Source organism: Pseudorca crassidens, chromosome 9, assembly GCF_039906515.1.
Source record: "Pseudorca crassidens isolate mPseCra1 chromosome 9, mPseCra1.hap1, whole genome shotgun sequence".
Classification (NCBI taxonomy): Eukaryota; Metazoa; Chordata; class Mammalia; order Artiodactyla; family Delphinidae; genus Pseudorca; species Pseudorca crassidens.
The window spans coordinates 7,662,066-7,676,236 of NC_090304.1; the positions used below are offsets into that span (position 1 = coordinate 7,662,066).

At 51.9% G+C, this 14,171-nt stretch overlaps 1 protein-coding gene across 4 annotated transcripts; it reads left to right on the forward strand.

Annotated features, from left to right (window-relative positions):
* The first annotated feature begins 3,147 nt into the window (after positions 1-3,147).
* On the forward strand, positions 3,148-9,820 carry BATF2 (basic leucine zipper ATF-like transcription factor 2). 4 transcript variants are annotated; one of them, XM_067748436.1, is made up of 4 exons: positions 3,148-3,428; positions 4,318-4,456; positions 4,775-4,879; positions 7,914-9,820. In XM_067748436.1, the coding sequence occupies exons 2-4, from the start codon at positions 4,448-4,450 to the stop codon at positions 8,577-8,579; spliced, it is 780 nt and encodes a 259-aa protein (XP_067604537.1). In that variant the 5' UTR covers positions 3,148-3,428; positions 4,318-4,447; the 3' UTR covers positions 8,580-9,820. The 4 variants fall into 4 exon arrangements, with proteins under 4 accessions (XP_067604537.1, XP_067604538.1, XP_067604536.1 ...); XM_067748437.1 differs by having other exon boundaries at positions 7,917-9,820; XM_067748435.1 differs by lacking the exon at positions 4,318-4,456 and having other exon boundaries at positions 3,152-3,428; positions 7,917-9,820.
* Positions 9,821-14,171: the final 4,351 nt, after the last annotated feature.

The following is a 14,171-nucleotide window of genomic DNA, read 5'->3' on the forward strand; positions in this document are numbered from 1 at the left end:
TCTCCCCAACAGGAAGTGCCCCCTGGCCGCCCCAGATGCCCTCACAGAGGCAGGCTGTCACCCTCCTGCCCTGCCCTGCAAGTCAATGTGCTGGGCATGTGTCCTACACCCCATCTGGTTGTGAACCCCTCTCAGCTGAGGCTTAGCTTCCACACAGGCCCATCCATGGTTGTGGGCAGGAAGTCGACAGCCAGCCTCAGCCCCACCAGCAGTCGCCTGGCCTCTTTCTCTGCTCTCCATCATCCGAAGCTCCCTCGAGGTGCCCTGAGGAGGCAAATGAGGGGTGCTCATGGTGGGGGACCTGGAGAGAGGGGTCCTCATCCCCGGGCAGCTGAAGACCGCAGGCATCTCTCCAAGCCCAGGAGGCGTGGGAAGGAATTGGGACAGGGTATCAATGCATCCTGGCCTCTCCCAAACCAGCTGTGTGACTGTCACCTCCCGGTGCCTCAGTTTCCTCACTGGTAAAATGAGGAGGATGGTTAGGGAGAGTCCCTCAGGAACCTAGGAAAGTTCCTGTGGGAATGAGTAAAGCAGAAGTTTTTTACTCATCCAGGAAGCTTTTGGGGTTCCCGGATGGCAAGCTGCCTGCTGGATTTCACTTACGTATTCATTAATGGAGCGCCTATTATGTGGTGGCAGTGTCTGAGGCACTGGGGATGCTTCAGAGAGTAAGATGGGCAACGATCCGGCTGCCCAGGAGCTCACTCTGCAGCTCTGGTTTGGGGAGGCCTCTGAGCCTCCACCCACAGGGGGCAGCAGGTTTGGGACTAAAGGACCAGGCCCTTCCATGCTGGGTGTGGAGAAAGACTGAGGGTTTGGAGGAGAGAAGAGCGTCCTCCCACCAGCTATGCCCCCTTCCGCCAGGTGACCTTGCCTCTCTGGGCATTAGCTCCTCACCTTCTAAGTGAGAGTTTGGACTGGTTGGCCCTGAAGCCTGCTCTGCCAGCTTTCCATGGCCATTCATGGTTAAACATTACCCACTCTGTGTCCCTCCCTCCCTGCCACTCCTCAGGGAGATCAAGCCATAAACGCTGCCTTCTTCCATCTTCCTTCAGGTCTGTGGGCCTCTGAGAGGGGCCACAGGCATACTTGCTGACTGTCTCCTCTACACCTGAAGCCAGGGTCTTGAGAGGGGAAGACTGGTGGTCCAGGTCTGGGGCTGGGGGCTTAGAGTGGGGATACTTGGGCCCTAGCCTCCCCCCACCCCATCTGCCTCCAGATGTTTTTTCTTGGTTACATCATGCAAGGCTCTCTGGATCCTTCCCTGAGGAGCTCATGGCTTAATGAGCCCCTCAGGTGCCCTCCTCAGGCAAGATGCCTCAGCCCTCCTGGTTTCTGGGAAACAAAAATAACTCAGAGAGGCTCCTCTCCCATGCCCTTCACAAGCAAGGAGGGCCAGGCCCAGCTGTCATGCCCAGCCCCACCCACCCAGGTGTTTTAAATTATGAGGCTGCATAATTAATCCTGTGTACCCATAAATCTCAGGAGTGGGAATGGATCCTAGCCAATATGCAAAGAGCTCTCTTCTCGTCTCATTCTTTTCAGTCTTCAAATCAACTTTATAAGTAGGTATAATTTCTTGGTCATCCACAGCATGCATACAAGAACACTGAGGCTCCAGGTGATAGACCTGGTGAGTAGAGTGCCAGGTATCAGAGTCAAGTCTGACTCTAAAGCCCAAACTGGTTTCATACCCACTTCATAGCATAGCAAGAGACTATTACAGTTAATGCCCTGCTCATGACAGACATCACTAATCAATCATGGGATGGCAGACATTGCTGATCAATTGCAGTGTTCTTTTCTAGTAAGTTCAGAGGCAGCTGTGAACTCCTAAACACAGTACTCCAGGACACCATTTCCTATCAGAAGATCGAATCCACAGTATTTGCCATTCCGGTGAGCCCACACCATCAGCCTTGAGTCCTCAGGACTCAGGCACAACCCCCAGATGCTCTAGTCAGCAGGTCACAGGACTCTTCACTGTACATCAGTTGCTGTGTTGTTCTTGGAGAGGGATTAATGGCTCCACCATCCCCTGAACTGTTGTCCCTTCCAAGCATGGCCTCTCTTAGAGACACAACCACCATACAGGTTTGCTTGGGGCTTCAGGTTTTTTTAGGTCTTTAATAGAAGTTTTTATTATGAAACATTCAGGTATACCCCAAAGTGTAGTTAATAATATTATCACAGACAATTGTGTTCCCACAGTTGAAGCAACAAAACATCCCTGACACAACCGAAATGCCTGTGTGTCCCCTTCAGTCCATCTCTGCCTCCACCCCCGCCAGGCTACCACTCCCTGAATTTTGTGGTTCTCATTCTCACGCATGTTTTTATACTTTTCTCACATAATTACATATCCATATTATTCAACACTACAGAAATTATTTTTGTTCAGCTCTTGTTGCCACTTGTCATTTTCATACAATTGGATGTTACGAACTTTTAGGCGTGATGATCAGTGCAGCTTTGAATCTTCCACCGTATCATAATTGTGAGTATTTGTTGAGCCCTCATTCTACACCAGGCATGCTTTTAGGTGCCTTACCTGCCTTAACTCATTTAACCTTCACGACAAAATTATTTTTATCCCCACTTTACAGATTTAGAAACAGAGGCACAGAAAGGTGAAATTATGTACCCGAGTCACATAGCTTGGAAGCTGTGCTCTTAATTGCTAGACATCACTCTCTCTACTGCTGCGTGGTCTGTTGTATGAAAACACAGTCATTAGCCATCTGTTCTCCTATTTAAGGGCCGTTGCTTATTTTTGCAGACATGCCTCAACTTTAGTCTCACAGGGTTTGGGGGCGGTTGTATTATCTTGCTTAGTTCCAACATCAAGCCTGTGAGTGGATGTCTGTATCATCTCCCTTTACAAATGAGGAAGCTAAGGCTCAGAGAGGGTAAATCGCCTTCTCAAAGCTGCACAGCTCCAGCAAACCAGAGGTGGACTGTGAACCTGGGCTCCTGCAACTGTAGAGACCAGGGGTTCTCCCGTATCCCATGTGAGCCCTCGGTCCCCCACTGGCTTCCTCTTGGCTCTGTCCATGGCAGCCTGCCCTCCCTCTCCCAGAACACCCCTCCCCACACCTGGCATCCGGGCTCCTCCTCTCGCCACCCTCCACCGTCCTCCTTCCAGAGAAGGGGCCCAACCGGAAGGCCAGTTCGTGTTAGGAAATTCCAGCCACATGAGCCAACCCAAGCCTGGGATTCTGAGCAGCCGGTGGCTTTAGGAGAAACTGAAACTTGGCTTGCTGGGGGTGGAGTGGTCACGGGGAATTTAAAGAGCTGCCACTTCCTGGGGTTCCCAGAGGGTACTGGGAGGTCACAGCGGAGGAGGGACGCCCTGAACCGGGTGTGAGCCTCTGTTCTCCTGCCCCACCATGCACCTCTGTGGGGCTGATGGGCCGCTGATCAGGATGGTGAGTACAGGGGCCAGGTTCAGGGGATGAGAAGGGGAATATGCCCCAGGGTGCCCGGTGCCAGCTCTGTTCACATGGGCTGTGTGGCCGAGGGCTCACACACCCTCTCTCTGGGCCTCAGTTTCTCCAGGGGATTGGATCGAGGGCTTTCCTGCTCTCACATTGCAGATCCAGCCTCCAGTTTAGAACTTAGCCTCTGAATACTGCTCTCTCCTAACCTACCTGTTTGCTCACTGCCATTAGAGGAGGCTTCTCTTTCCTCCCCAAGTTCTCTAGCCATGGTTCCCTTGGAACCTTGCCTCTCTCCCAGGACCCAGGTACCAGAGGCCCACCCACTTCTCTCTCTGCAGGTCTTTCCCCCAGGCTCCAGTCTCTCAGTCCCCACATCACCAAGAAGGGGCCTGCTATGGCCATGAACCTAGGAGCACAGAATCGTCCACCAGGGAGGCCAGGGTCTTGCCTGAGGTCCCTACACTCAGAACACACCTCCCAGAGTGACCTGTGGGAGGGCGAGTTGGGCTGTGGGGTCTCCAATGTTCCCTCTTGTCTGACCTTCCAGAGCCCTGGGCATTTGGGTTAAACATTTCATCTAAGTTTCATGAACCCCAGTGTAGGGGGAGGGTCACAGCTGTCAACCTTTGAGTCCACTCTTCTATCAGAAGGGACTCGATTCACCCATTCTAGGCTGCTGTCCCCCTAGAATGCGAGCAACTTGAGGGCGGGAAGTTTTGCCTCTTTTCTTTGCTGCTGTGTCCCCATAGCTCAGTGTGTGGCACATAGTAGGTGCACAAGAAATATTTGTTGCGTTGCGTAAGTGAATATCAGCTTTGGGCCTGAGCTAGGCATGGGAATATGGAGTGAAATCAGAACCCCCGCCCTGCCCTTACAGACAGAGCTCATGGCTAGAGAAATCAACACCTTGACCGTGGAAGTAATAGCGATCAGAACAAGAGCGGCTGGCTTTTATTAACCCCTGCCTGCTTTATGTCCTGCGAGGAAGGCGCTGGTGCCTCCACTGTATGGATCAGGTAGCTGGGCACAGAGAAGTGAGTGATCTGCTCAGAGTAGCACGGCTGATAAGGAGACGGTGGGTGTGAAGTTGGTCCTGTCTGGGTTTGAATCCTCGCTTGTGCTGCCCCCTCGTGAGCTGTGAGCAGGACACGTGGGTGAGGCTGGCAATCCACCGAGGAGTGCTGTGTCTGCGATGGGGTGTGTGGACACCGAGGGAGCCAGAGAGGGCTTCGAGGAGGAGGGGGACCCTCGGGGACTTGATTCAAGAAGGGCATGGCTTTACAGCTAGCCAGCCCCTGCCAGGACCCCTGAGCTTTTGGCCTGCCTCCCTACAGGACCCTGAGGAACATCAGAGGCAGCTGAAGAAGAAACAGAATAACCGTGCGGCCGCCCAGAGGAGCCGACAGAAGCACACGAACAAGGCGGATGCCCTGCACCAGGTGGGCGATGCCTCCCTTCCCATTCCTGATGTCACTTACCTGGCCCGGCCACCTCTTCTCTGTCCCGCCCATGAGCAGTTCCCCCTGCACTGCCGTATGTGCCAGGGGGCCTGAGTTTGGGAGGAGTGAAGGGCTTTGCAACTGAGATTTGGAAATTCCTGGGTGTTGAGTGGAAACCGTGTGCAAGACACACGTTGGGCTCCAGGGACATGACAGTGCATCCTCAGCCCGGGCCTACCCTCAAGGCACCTCCAATTTAGGGGGAGGAGACAAGGAGGGAGGCAAACAGGGAAAACCTGGCTCAGTGACCAGCTGAGGCACTGGTTACAATGCAGCTCCTGGCCCCTCCCCACCCAGGACCCACCTCAGGAGGTGCTACACTCTGATGGACGGGTTCTGATGGGTTTGGCCAAGACCACGCTGTGAGAAACCGGTTCAGGGTTAAGATGGGCTGGCTTTAGAGTCCCAGCTGGGGCACTCATTAGCTGCAAGTCGCTTCCTTCACTGAGCTTCACTGTCCTCATCTGAAAACGGGGACAATAATCCCTGCCCACTGGCAGGACCCTTGTGGAGACTAAAGAAGGCAAAGGAGCCCGGTGGGAAGGGGGAGGACTCCACTCACACTTGCCTCTTCACCTTGGATGGCAACCTGACCTTGGATGGCAACCTGACCTTGGATGGCAACCTGACCTTGGATGGCAACCTGACCTTGGATGGCAACCTGACCTTGGAGCTTCCCTTCTACCTCTATGCGGAGAGAAAGGACACCACCAGTTCCATCCCAGAGGCTCGATTAGGCTGGGTTCAGGACCTGGCCTTTGGGAGGGCTGCATACACGTTAGTCCTTACAGCAATGAGTAACATTCAGAGCCCTCCACACCCAAAGGCCCTACACTCTCTGTAACCCCGCCCCCACCTGTCCACTGCCCTCTCCTAACATCCTACACCCTGTTCTCTCCGTTCCTTCACTGGCCAAGCACATCCAGCCTCAGGGGCTCCCCCTGGCTGCTCCGTCTACCTTCAGACAGCAGCCTAGCTAGATCCTCACTTCTTTCTGGTTGTTGGTTCAAATGTCACGTCCTCAGAAGGAGGTGGTCTTCCTAAACATCTGATCTAAAGAGACCTCTCCCATTACTCGGCTTTATTTTTCTGGTTAGTACTGACTTTCTATCACATATTTAGATGTGATCACTGCTTGTCTTCCCCACCAGACTGTAAGCACTCTGAGGGCAGGGACCTATTCTGTTCCCTGCTGTTTCCCCATCACCTGGACCAGTGCCTGACAAATAGAAGGGACTCAGTAATTCCCTGTGGAGCGAATGATAGAGTCAGGGTAAAGTGCTTTGGGAACACATAGGTGGGAGCAACACACGGGTTGTTGGGTCAAGGTGGTATAGAGATGAAGCCTGAACTGGTTTTCAGGGATGAATAGGAGTTTTCCAAATGGAGGAAGGTAAGAAAAGGCATTTCAGGCAAGTGAAATAGGGCTGGCGTGGCCATAAGAGCGTAGCACCCTGTAGAATGCATGAGAATGAGGACTGATGCCCGGGATGGCGCCTGCCTGGCAGCGGTAGAGACTTCATGCGTTCGTTTATTCCTTCCTTCCAGAAATGCCTATTGAGTATCTCCTGTGTGACGAGCACAATTCTAAGCATTGGAGATACAGCTGTGACGACAGCAGACAAAAGCCCAGCTCACCCTCCCCAGGGCTCGTATTTTCATGGGGGGGCCGGACAAATAAATGACCTATGAGGTATTTGGGATATCAGATGGTGATACGTGCTTTGGTAAAAAGTAAAGCAGGGAAGAGGGAAGGGACTGCGGCACGTGGGGTGATAGAAACCTAACTAGGGAAGCCGTCCTGGAGGAGGTGACATTTGAGCAGCCTGAAGGTGGTGAATGAATGAGTGAACGAATGAGTGAGGAGCGAGTGACTCAATTTCTGGAGGTGAATTGAAGCCTTTGGAGAATTTAGGTGAAGGGTGACCTAATGACATGTTTTTAAAATGTCTCCACATTCCACGGCAGAAACCAGCTTGGGAGTGGGGCTGCGGGTGGCTTTGGGGCCTGTTAGAACTTTGAGTCCATGGCTTAAGCAACATTTTAATGCGAAACACCCTTGCAGCTTCTTCTTTTAAAAAGTGTCCATAAAGGGGGGTAGGTGGGGGAGGGAGCCAAAGGAAGTCACTGAGCCTGATGAGCTGTGGAAATAAAGTTCCTTCTGCGTTTTCCACCATTGCTGTCATCACAAATGGTTGTTTAGAACTGCTGTCCCACTGGGACAGAACCCAGGGTTCAGCAGAACAGAACCTAAATGCGGAACAGAACACACCTGTGCTGCCAACCTGTAAAACACGACCCTGGACTCCGGCCATGGTGCCTCAGTGGGAAAGTTCTGGGCACTGGGGAGGTCTGGCAGTGGCACTAAGCCGTAGAGGTGTCCAGGACAGAGGACATCTAAGTTGTCACAAGAAGGCAGTGTCAGGATTAGCCCGAGGATGGGGGTGCTGGAAGTGTCCAGGCAGGGGAGAACGGAAGTGTGGCAAGGAAGCAGCGTCCATATGGGGAACAGGAAGTAGGGGCATCAAGAGAAGTCAGAGAGATAAAACTGGAGGTGTGAACTGGGGCCGCCATGCACAGGGAGTCATTAGAGACTTTAAAGAGCTTTAATGTTCGATTAACGACGCAATCACTGAATGTCTCCTCTGGGCCAAGAGATCTGGGTGGTTTGGGGGGCGCGCCAGTTAGGAGGCTGGTGGAGCTCCCAGGTGAGTGGAGATCCCAGGCTGACTAGCTCAGGGACCTGGCAGCAGGGATGGAGAGCAGGCAGATCTGAGCCCTAGCAGGAGGGTGAGTTGGGGGGACTTGCTGGTGTTACGGAAGCCTGGCCAGAGAGTAGCCAAAGGGCATTCAGACGGCGGTGGTGTCCTTCCTCCTAAATCGAGGACCCTGGGGGGATTGGGAAATAGGGCTCTTGCTGGGCCCCTGATTCTGGCTGACATAACGCTCCCCACCCATCTGCTTCTCCCCCCAGCAGCATGAGTCACTGGAGAAACACAACCACACCCTGCGGAAGGAGATCCAGGCCCTTCAGGCTGAGCTGGCGTGGTGGAGTCGGACCCTGCACATGCATGAGCGCCTATGCCCCATGGACTGTGCCTCCTGCTTGGCTCCGGTGTCCCCTGGCTGCTGGGGCCAGGCTGAGTGGCCCCCAGGCCCCGTGTGCCCCGGACAACATGGCTGCCAGGAACAGCCAGGCCCGTTCCAGACCCCGGTCTCCTCTCCGATGGCTCTGCAGCTCTCTCCAGATCCACAGCCTCATGGTTCCCTTGGCCTCCTCTTGTCCCCTCTGCCCTCACCGTCCCTTGGTCCCGCCCCTGTCACTGCATCCTCTGCCCAGCCGTCCCCTAGCCCTGTCCAATCTGCCTCACCCACTGGCTCCGGCCTGCTGAGGTCTTCCTCCAAGCTGAGCACCCTCCTGCCCAGCCCCCCAGCCCAACCTCCCCCTCTACAGTCCCTCGGGCTGGAGCACCCCACCAGGGGGAAGCTGGCGTCCTCAACCCACAGCCCCTCAGCTCCTCTGGGGCTGGGCTTTCTGCAGGGCAGGGAGCATAAAGCCTGCTTCCCCAGCAACAGATCAGCAAGGGCCCCACCCCCTCTGGCCTTCCCCCTGCTCTCCTCTGCTCAAGTCTACTTCTAACCTGGCCCCCAGAGCTGGGCTGGCCCCTTCCTTGGACTCAGGAAGCAGCCTCAGCATGTGGGCATCTCCTCTGTTGCCACTGGAAGCTGCCTTTATTGGCTGACCAGCTGAACCAGTATTTCACCAGGGAAAGGAAGCCGTTACTGTGTGCCCACCACTCTGCCAGGTCCTGTCACCGCTACTTTCTTATTTCAACCTCATGGTCATCCTGCAGAATCCAGACTGTCAGTCTGTTTTTCAGGAGTGGGAAGGAGACAGGCTCAGAGAAGCCAGATGACTTGGCTAAGGTCACACAGCCTTTCTTGGGACCTGAAACACCATGATCTGCTCCTCCTCCTAGTGGGGTCATGGCCCAGGCACCGCAGGGGCTGAAGTCCTAGAAACTGAGAACTGGTGTGAGAGGCTTAAGTGCTGGGAGTGGGGAGGGGCTCTCCCTTCTGCTTTGTGATTCCCAGGGCCACAGAGCCCTGCAGTCTCTGAAACCTTGCCCTCTCTGGGGCTGGTCCAGAGTCCAAGCCTGGGTGGGGAGAGGCCAGGCAGGAGCCCAGAAGTGAATTCTTTCTGTTCTTTTCAGTGCCAAAGAACTGAACCTGAGGGTTGGAGTTGGGGACAAGCCTGGAGCAGTCCTCCCTGGGATTTCTACATGCTGAGTACCCATAGCCATACCGTGACCTTGGGGAGATTGTGAAGGGTTAGCTCTCCAGGCTACTCCCCAATAACTCTCTGCCTCCCCCCTCCTCCCAGGGCCATGGTGGGTGGACTTCTGAGAGCATTCATGTCACGCACAAAAGGCAGGTGGAAAGAATGAGGGAAGGACCAGGTGCAAAGTTATGTTTAAGCAAGTGCTGGACTTGAACCTGGCCGCGGTGAGAACTGTGTCTTCTCCGGTATCACCCCCATCCCTGTGCAGCCCTCAGGCCCTCATTACCCTCAGGCCCCTCTGAGCAGTGCCCCTCATTGCTCTTTGGCCTGATGGCAGCTGGAAGAGCAGGGGCTTGGGGCTAGGTGGGAGCTCAGCTGTAGCGCCTGCTCGGGGATGGGGGTGGGTTGGGGGGTGGCGGGTTCTCATTCAGACTCAGGACAAACACTGTAAGGGGCCTGAGATGAGAAACTCCAGCTCTTCACCCAGATTTTCACACACATGTAAACAGACACTATGCTAGTATTTGACACACTCCAGGATGCTGAGTACAAGTCTTGGTACCTAGACTTTATGGTTAATAAAGTGTTGTCCAATTCTTTTTGCTTTGGTTAGTTGTTTAAAGCTCTGGCTGTACTTTGTACTATCGAAACCAAAGGGCCTTTTCAAGAAGAGGGAATAGTCTAGAATCTCAGAGGCAGGTGATCCCTCGTAGACCTCCTAATCCAACCCCCCTCCCGTACTGCAGATGAGGAAACTGAGGCCTCGAGATGGGATGGAAGTGCTTGGACTCATGCAGTAAGAGGAGGTGTCATGGCCACAGGATTGTGGATGGCTGCAGAGCTGGGGTCACCAGTAGGTTCAGGGAGAACAGACTGGTGGGAGGGAAGCCAAGATGCTGTTGGTTGGAGGTCTGGGACAAGAGTCGATATGATGTACGGTGCTCCAGGACTCACAGGGAGATGAGGATACTGTGGCCTGGCTTGTGTCTATATACCCTAAAATTTGTCAGGCACTCTGTGTTTAACTCGGGTTAACTCAATAATGGCTCTAATAACTCTGCAAGGTAGATATACTTATTACCCCTCTGTTTGGAAGGGGAAAGTGAAGCCCAGAGGTGTTAAGGTCACATAGCTAGGAAATGGTATAGGGTCAATGTAACTTTTAGGAGCACTTAACCACAGGTGATCCTGCCTTCTACCTTCCCGGAACCTTCCCTGTAGGCCCGGAATGGAGGGGCCGAAACATGCCCAGAGATGTGACCCAAGAAGGTAAAACCCTACTTTAAGCTCAAAACAAGAGAGGGGAGTCACTTAATTAACGTTGGTACGCTCATACCCTGAACAGATGCTAAGAACAAAGAATGCTTTGAAGAATATTTAGAGAGGTGAGAAAATGCTTATGACATATCAAGCAGAAAAAATAGAATGTGCAACTGTCACTATAGTGTGATATTATGTTTGTTTAAAAATATAGACAGAATCAAAGGAGGTGTTGTAGATTCTTGAGGGAGATGAGCTAATATCTGTGAATAACCAAACTGTAAACACAGCTACCACTGTAGCAGAAGCCTTCCACATGGTTGAATATATCCTAGAAATCTGTATCTGGGTGTATCTATTGCTGCGTAACAAATTATTCCAAAACTCAGTGGCTTAATCAACAAACATGTATCATCTCAGTCCCTGTGGAGTGGGAATCTGGGCATAGCTTAGCAGGTACCCCTGGCTCAGGGTGTCTCATGGGCTCCAGTCTAAGTGTTGTCCAGGGCTGCAATCATCTGAAGGCTCAAGTGGGAGGATCCACCTCCAAGCTCACTTGTGTGGCTGTCTGCGGGCCTCAGAAGGTCCACCCCCAAGCTTATTCACAAGGTTGTTGGCAGGATTGAGTTTCTGGAAGGCTGTTGTACTGACGACCTCAGGTTCTTTTTCTTTTCTTTTTAATATTTATTTATTTATTTGGCTGTGCAGGGTCTTAATTGCAGCACACGAGATCTAGTTCCCTAACTAGGGATCAAACCTGGGCCCCCTGCACTGGGAGCGCAGAGTCTTAACTGCTGGACCACCAGGGAAGTCCCCCTCAGGTTCTTATAGGCTGTTGGTTGGAGATATTATTTCCTTGCCACTTGGGCCTCTCCACAGGGCCGCTCAACATGGCAGCTGCTTCCCTCAGAGCAAGTAAGCTAGAGAGTGAAAAAAGGTGAGCGATACAGAAGCCACAGTCTTTTTGTAACCTAATATCAGACATGACATCCTGTCACTTTTACTATATTCTATTGAGTAGAGACAACTCACTAGATACAGCCCATGCTGAAGAAGAAAAGATTACACAAGGGCATAAAACCCAGAAGGCAGGATCGTTGGGGGACATCTATCTTAGAGGCTGCCCATCACACTGGGTGACAACCAGCACTTTCCTGGATCCCTTCTTTCTCCTTTTATTATCAACGCTAGCAGCTGGCTTTCTCTGGGGAGACCATCTCTTTGGAAGGAAACAATTTTGAACCTTTTGCAGCAGTGGCAATGTCCCTACAGTGGGCAGAGAGGATCTGGTAGGTTTGAGGCTGCAGCAAGGCTAGAGACCCACAGCCTCGAGGCAGCCTTGCAGCAAGTACCAAGCAGACACTCACTCCTCAGAATGACCTTTGAAGTGGTGCATGAACTGTCAGTGCTGAAATAGCAGGTAGGTGTGGGCCAAGAGTCTTCTGTGCTTTGAAAAGTAATCACTCACTGGAGGACTAAAGTTTAAATTCAATTTAAACTCTTTGAGCTGTTTTTTTTTTTTTTTTTCTGGTATTCACCTCTATAGTGGGTTGAATGGTAGCTCCCTAAAAGATAAGTCTACCCATAGCCTGTGAATGTGCCCTTATTTGGAAAAAGGGTCTTGCCGATGTAATTAGGTTAAGAATCTCAAGATTAAATCATCCTGGATTGTCCAGGTGGGCCCTGAGTCCAATGACCAATAAGAGGAGGTCGCTAGTAATGGGAAGAGAAGACACGAAGAAGAAGGTCATGTGAAGACAGAAGCAGAGATTGGAGTTAGGCAGCCTCAAACCAAAGAACGTCTGGAACCACCAGAAGCTGGAAGAGGCAAAGAAGGCTTCTCCCCTATGGAACTTCAGAAGGAGTAGGAAGAGCCGTGAGGAAGCTGTTATACTCATCCAGGTGAGTAATGGTGGTGGCCATGACCAGGGGGTAGCAGGGAGGTGGTAAGATGAGGCCTGATTCAGGGTGTGCTTTATAGATAGAGCTGATGGGATGTGCTCATGGATTGGACGTGGGGAAAGGGAGGAAGGAAGGATGAGGCTGCAACTTGGGGCCTGAGCAACCGGTGGTTGGTAGTGCCAAAGACCAAGAAAGATTGGGAGAGGAGCAGCTTGGAGTGGGTGTGTGTGGCGGGGAGGGGAGATCAGGAGGCCTGTTTTGGCCATGTCAAGTTTGAGATGCCTATTTGCCATCTAACTGAATAGAAAAAGAGTTTGGCAATTAGGGGAATGGTCAAGACTGGGTATATAAATTTGGAAGCCAGCAGTGTACAGATGGGTGGGTGGACACTGGGGACCAGATAAAATGATCTGTGAAGGCCCTTGCAGCTGTGTCTCTATGTGGGCCTCCTCTTCTTGTGCCCCAGAGCTCTCTCAGCCTGGCACTCCTTCCCTCCTGCACGCCCAGAATCTGCCCCCATCCTTTCTCATCAAATGCTTCTTCCTCCAGGAAGCCTCCTATGACCCTCCAAGATAAAAATGACCCCCTCAGCCTCCTAATCACACCCATGTGCCTTTCACCAGCATCTATCATTTTCCTTCTTTTGTGACTGTGGCTTTTTATCTTTCCATCTCCCTCAATGGCAGCAACTAGTCAAGCCCTCCATGAGTACTTTTAAACAGCTCATTCATTGGGAGGCAGTAAAGCATGATGATGAGAGAGCTTGAGCTCCAGGGTCAGATAGGATTGGGTTCATGTCCCAGCTCCACTACTTCCTGGCTCAACTTCTTCAAGCCTCAGATTTCTTATCTGAAAAATGGGAACTGAAAAATGTACCCACCCACAATCTACCCTATGTATATGTGTGTATGTGTATACATATCCATATATACATGTAAATATAATATATATTATATATATAATAGAAAAGCATATGTTCACCAAAAGACATGAACAGAATTTTTATATCAGGAATATGGATAAGGGTAGAAAACTGGAAACAACCCAAATGCCCCATCACGAGTATAACGAATAGGGACTTCCCTGGTGGCGCAGTGGTTAAGAATCCGCCTGCCAATGCAGGGGACGTGAGTTCGAGCCCTTGTCCAGGAAGATCCCACATGCTGTGGAGCAACTAAGCCCGTGAGCCACAACTACTGAGCCTGCGCTCTAGAGCCCGCAAGCCACAACTACTGAGCCCACGTGCCACAACTACTGAAGACCGCGCGCCTAGAGCCCGTGCTCCACAATGAGGGAAGCCACTGCAATGAGAAGCCCACGCACCGCAACGAAGAGTAGTCCCCGCTCGCCGCAACTAGAGAAAGCCCGCGCGCAGCAACGAAGACCCAACTCAGCCAAAAATAAAAAAATAAATAAAAAGTTTAAAAGTAGAAAATAGCTAATCTATGCTGTTAAAAGTCAGGTTTATGGTTACAGTTGGAGGATAGAACCTCGAAGGGGACAGGAGGGGCCTCTGGGGTGCTGATAATGTTCTGTTTCTTGAGCTTTGTGGTGGTTACATGAATATATTCACTGTACGAAAATTCACTGAGCTGTATGTTTATGATATGTGCTCTTTCCTGTTATGTCTTATATACTTCAATAGAAAGAGGGTGGATGTAAGGAGCACATCACAGTCCCTGACATATAGCAAGTGAGTAATAAATATAAGCTACCGCAAAGGAATGAATGAAAGAACCCATGCCTTGGCCCCAAGTGAAGCCATTAACAATCAGAACCATGGACAGG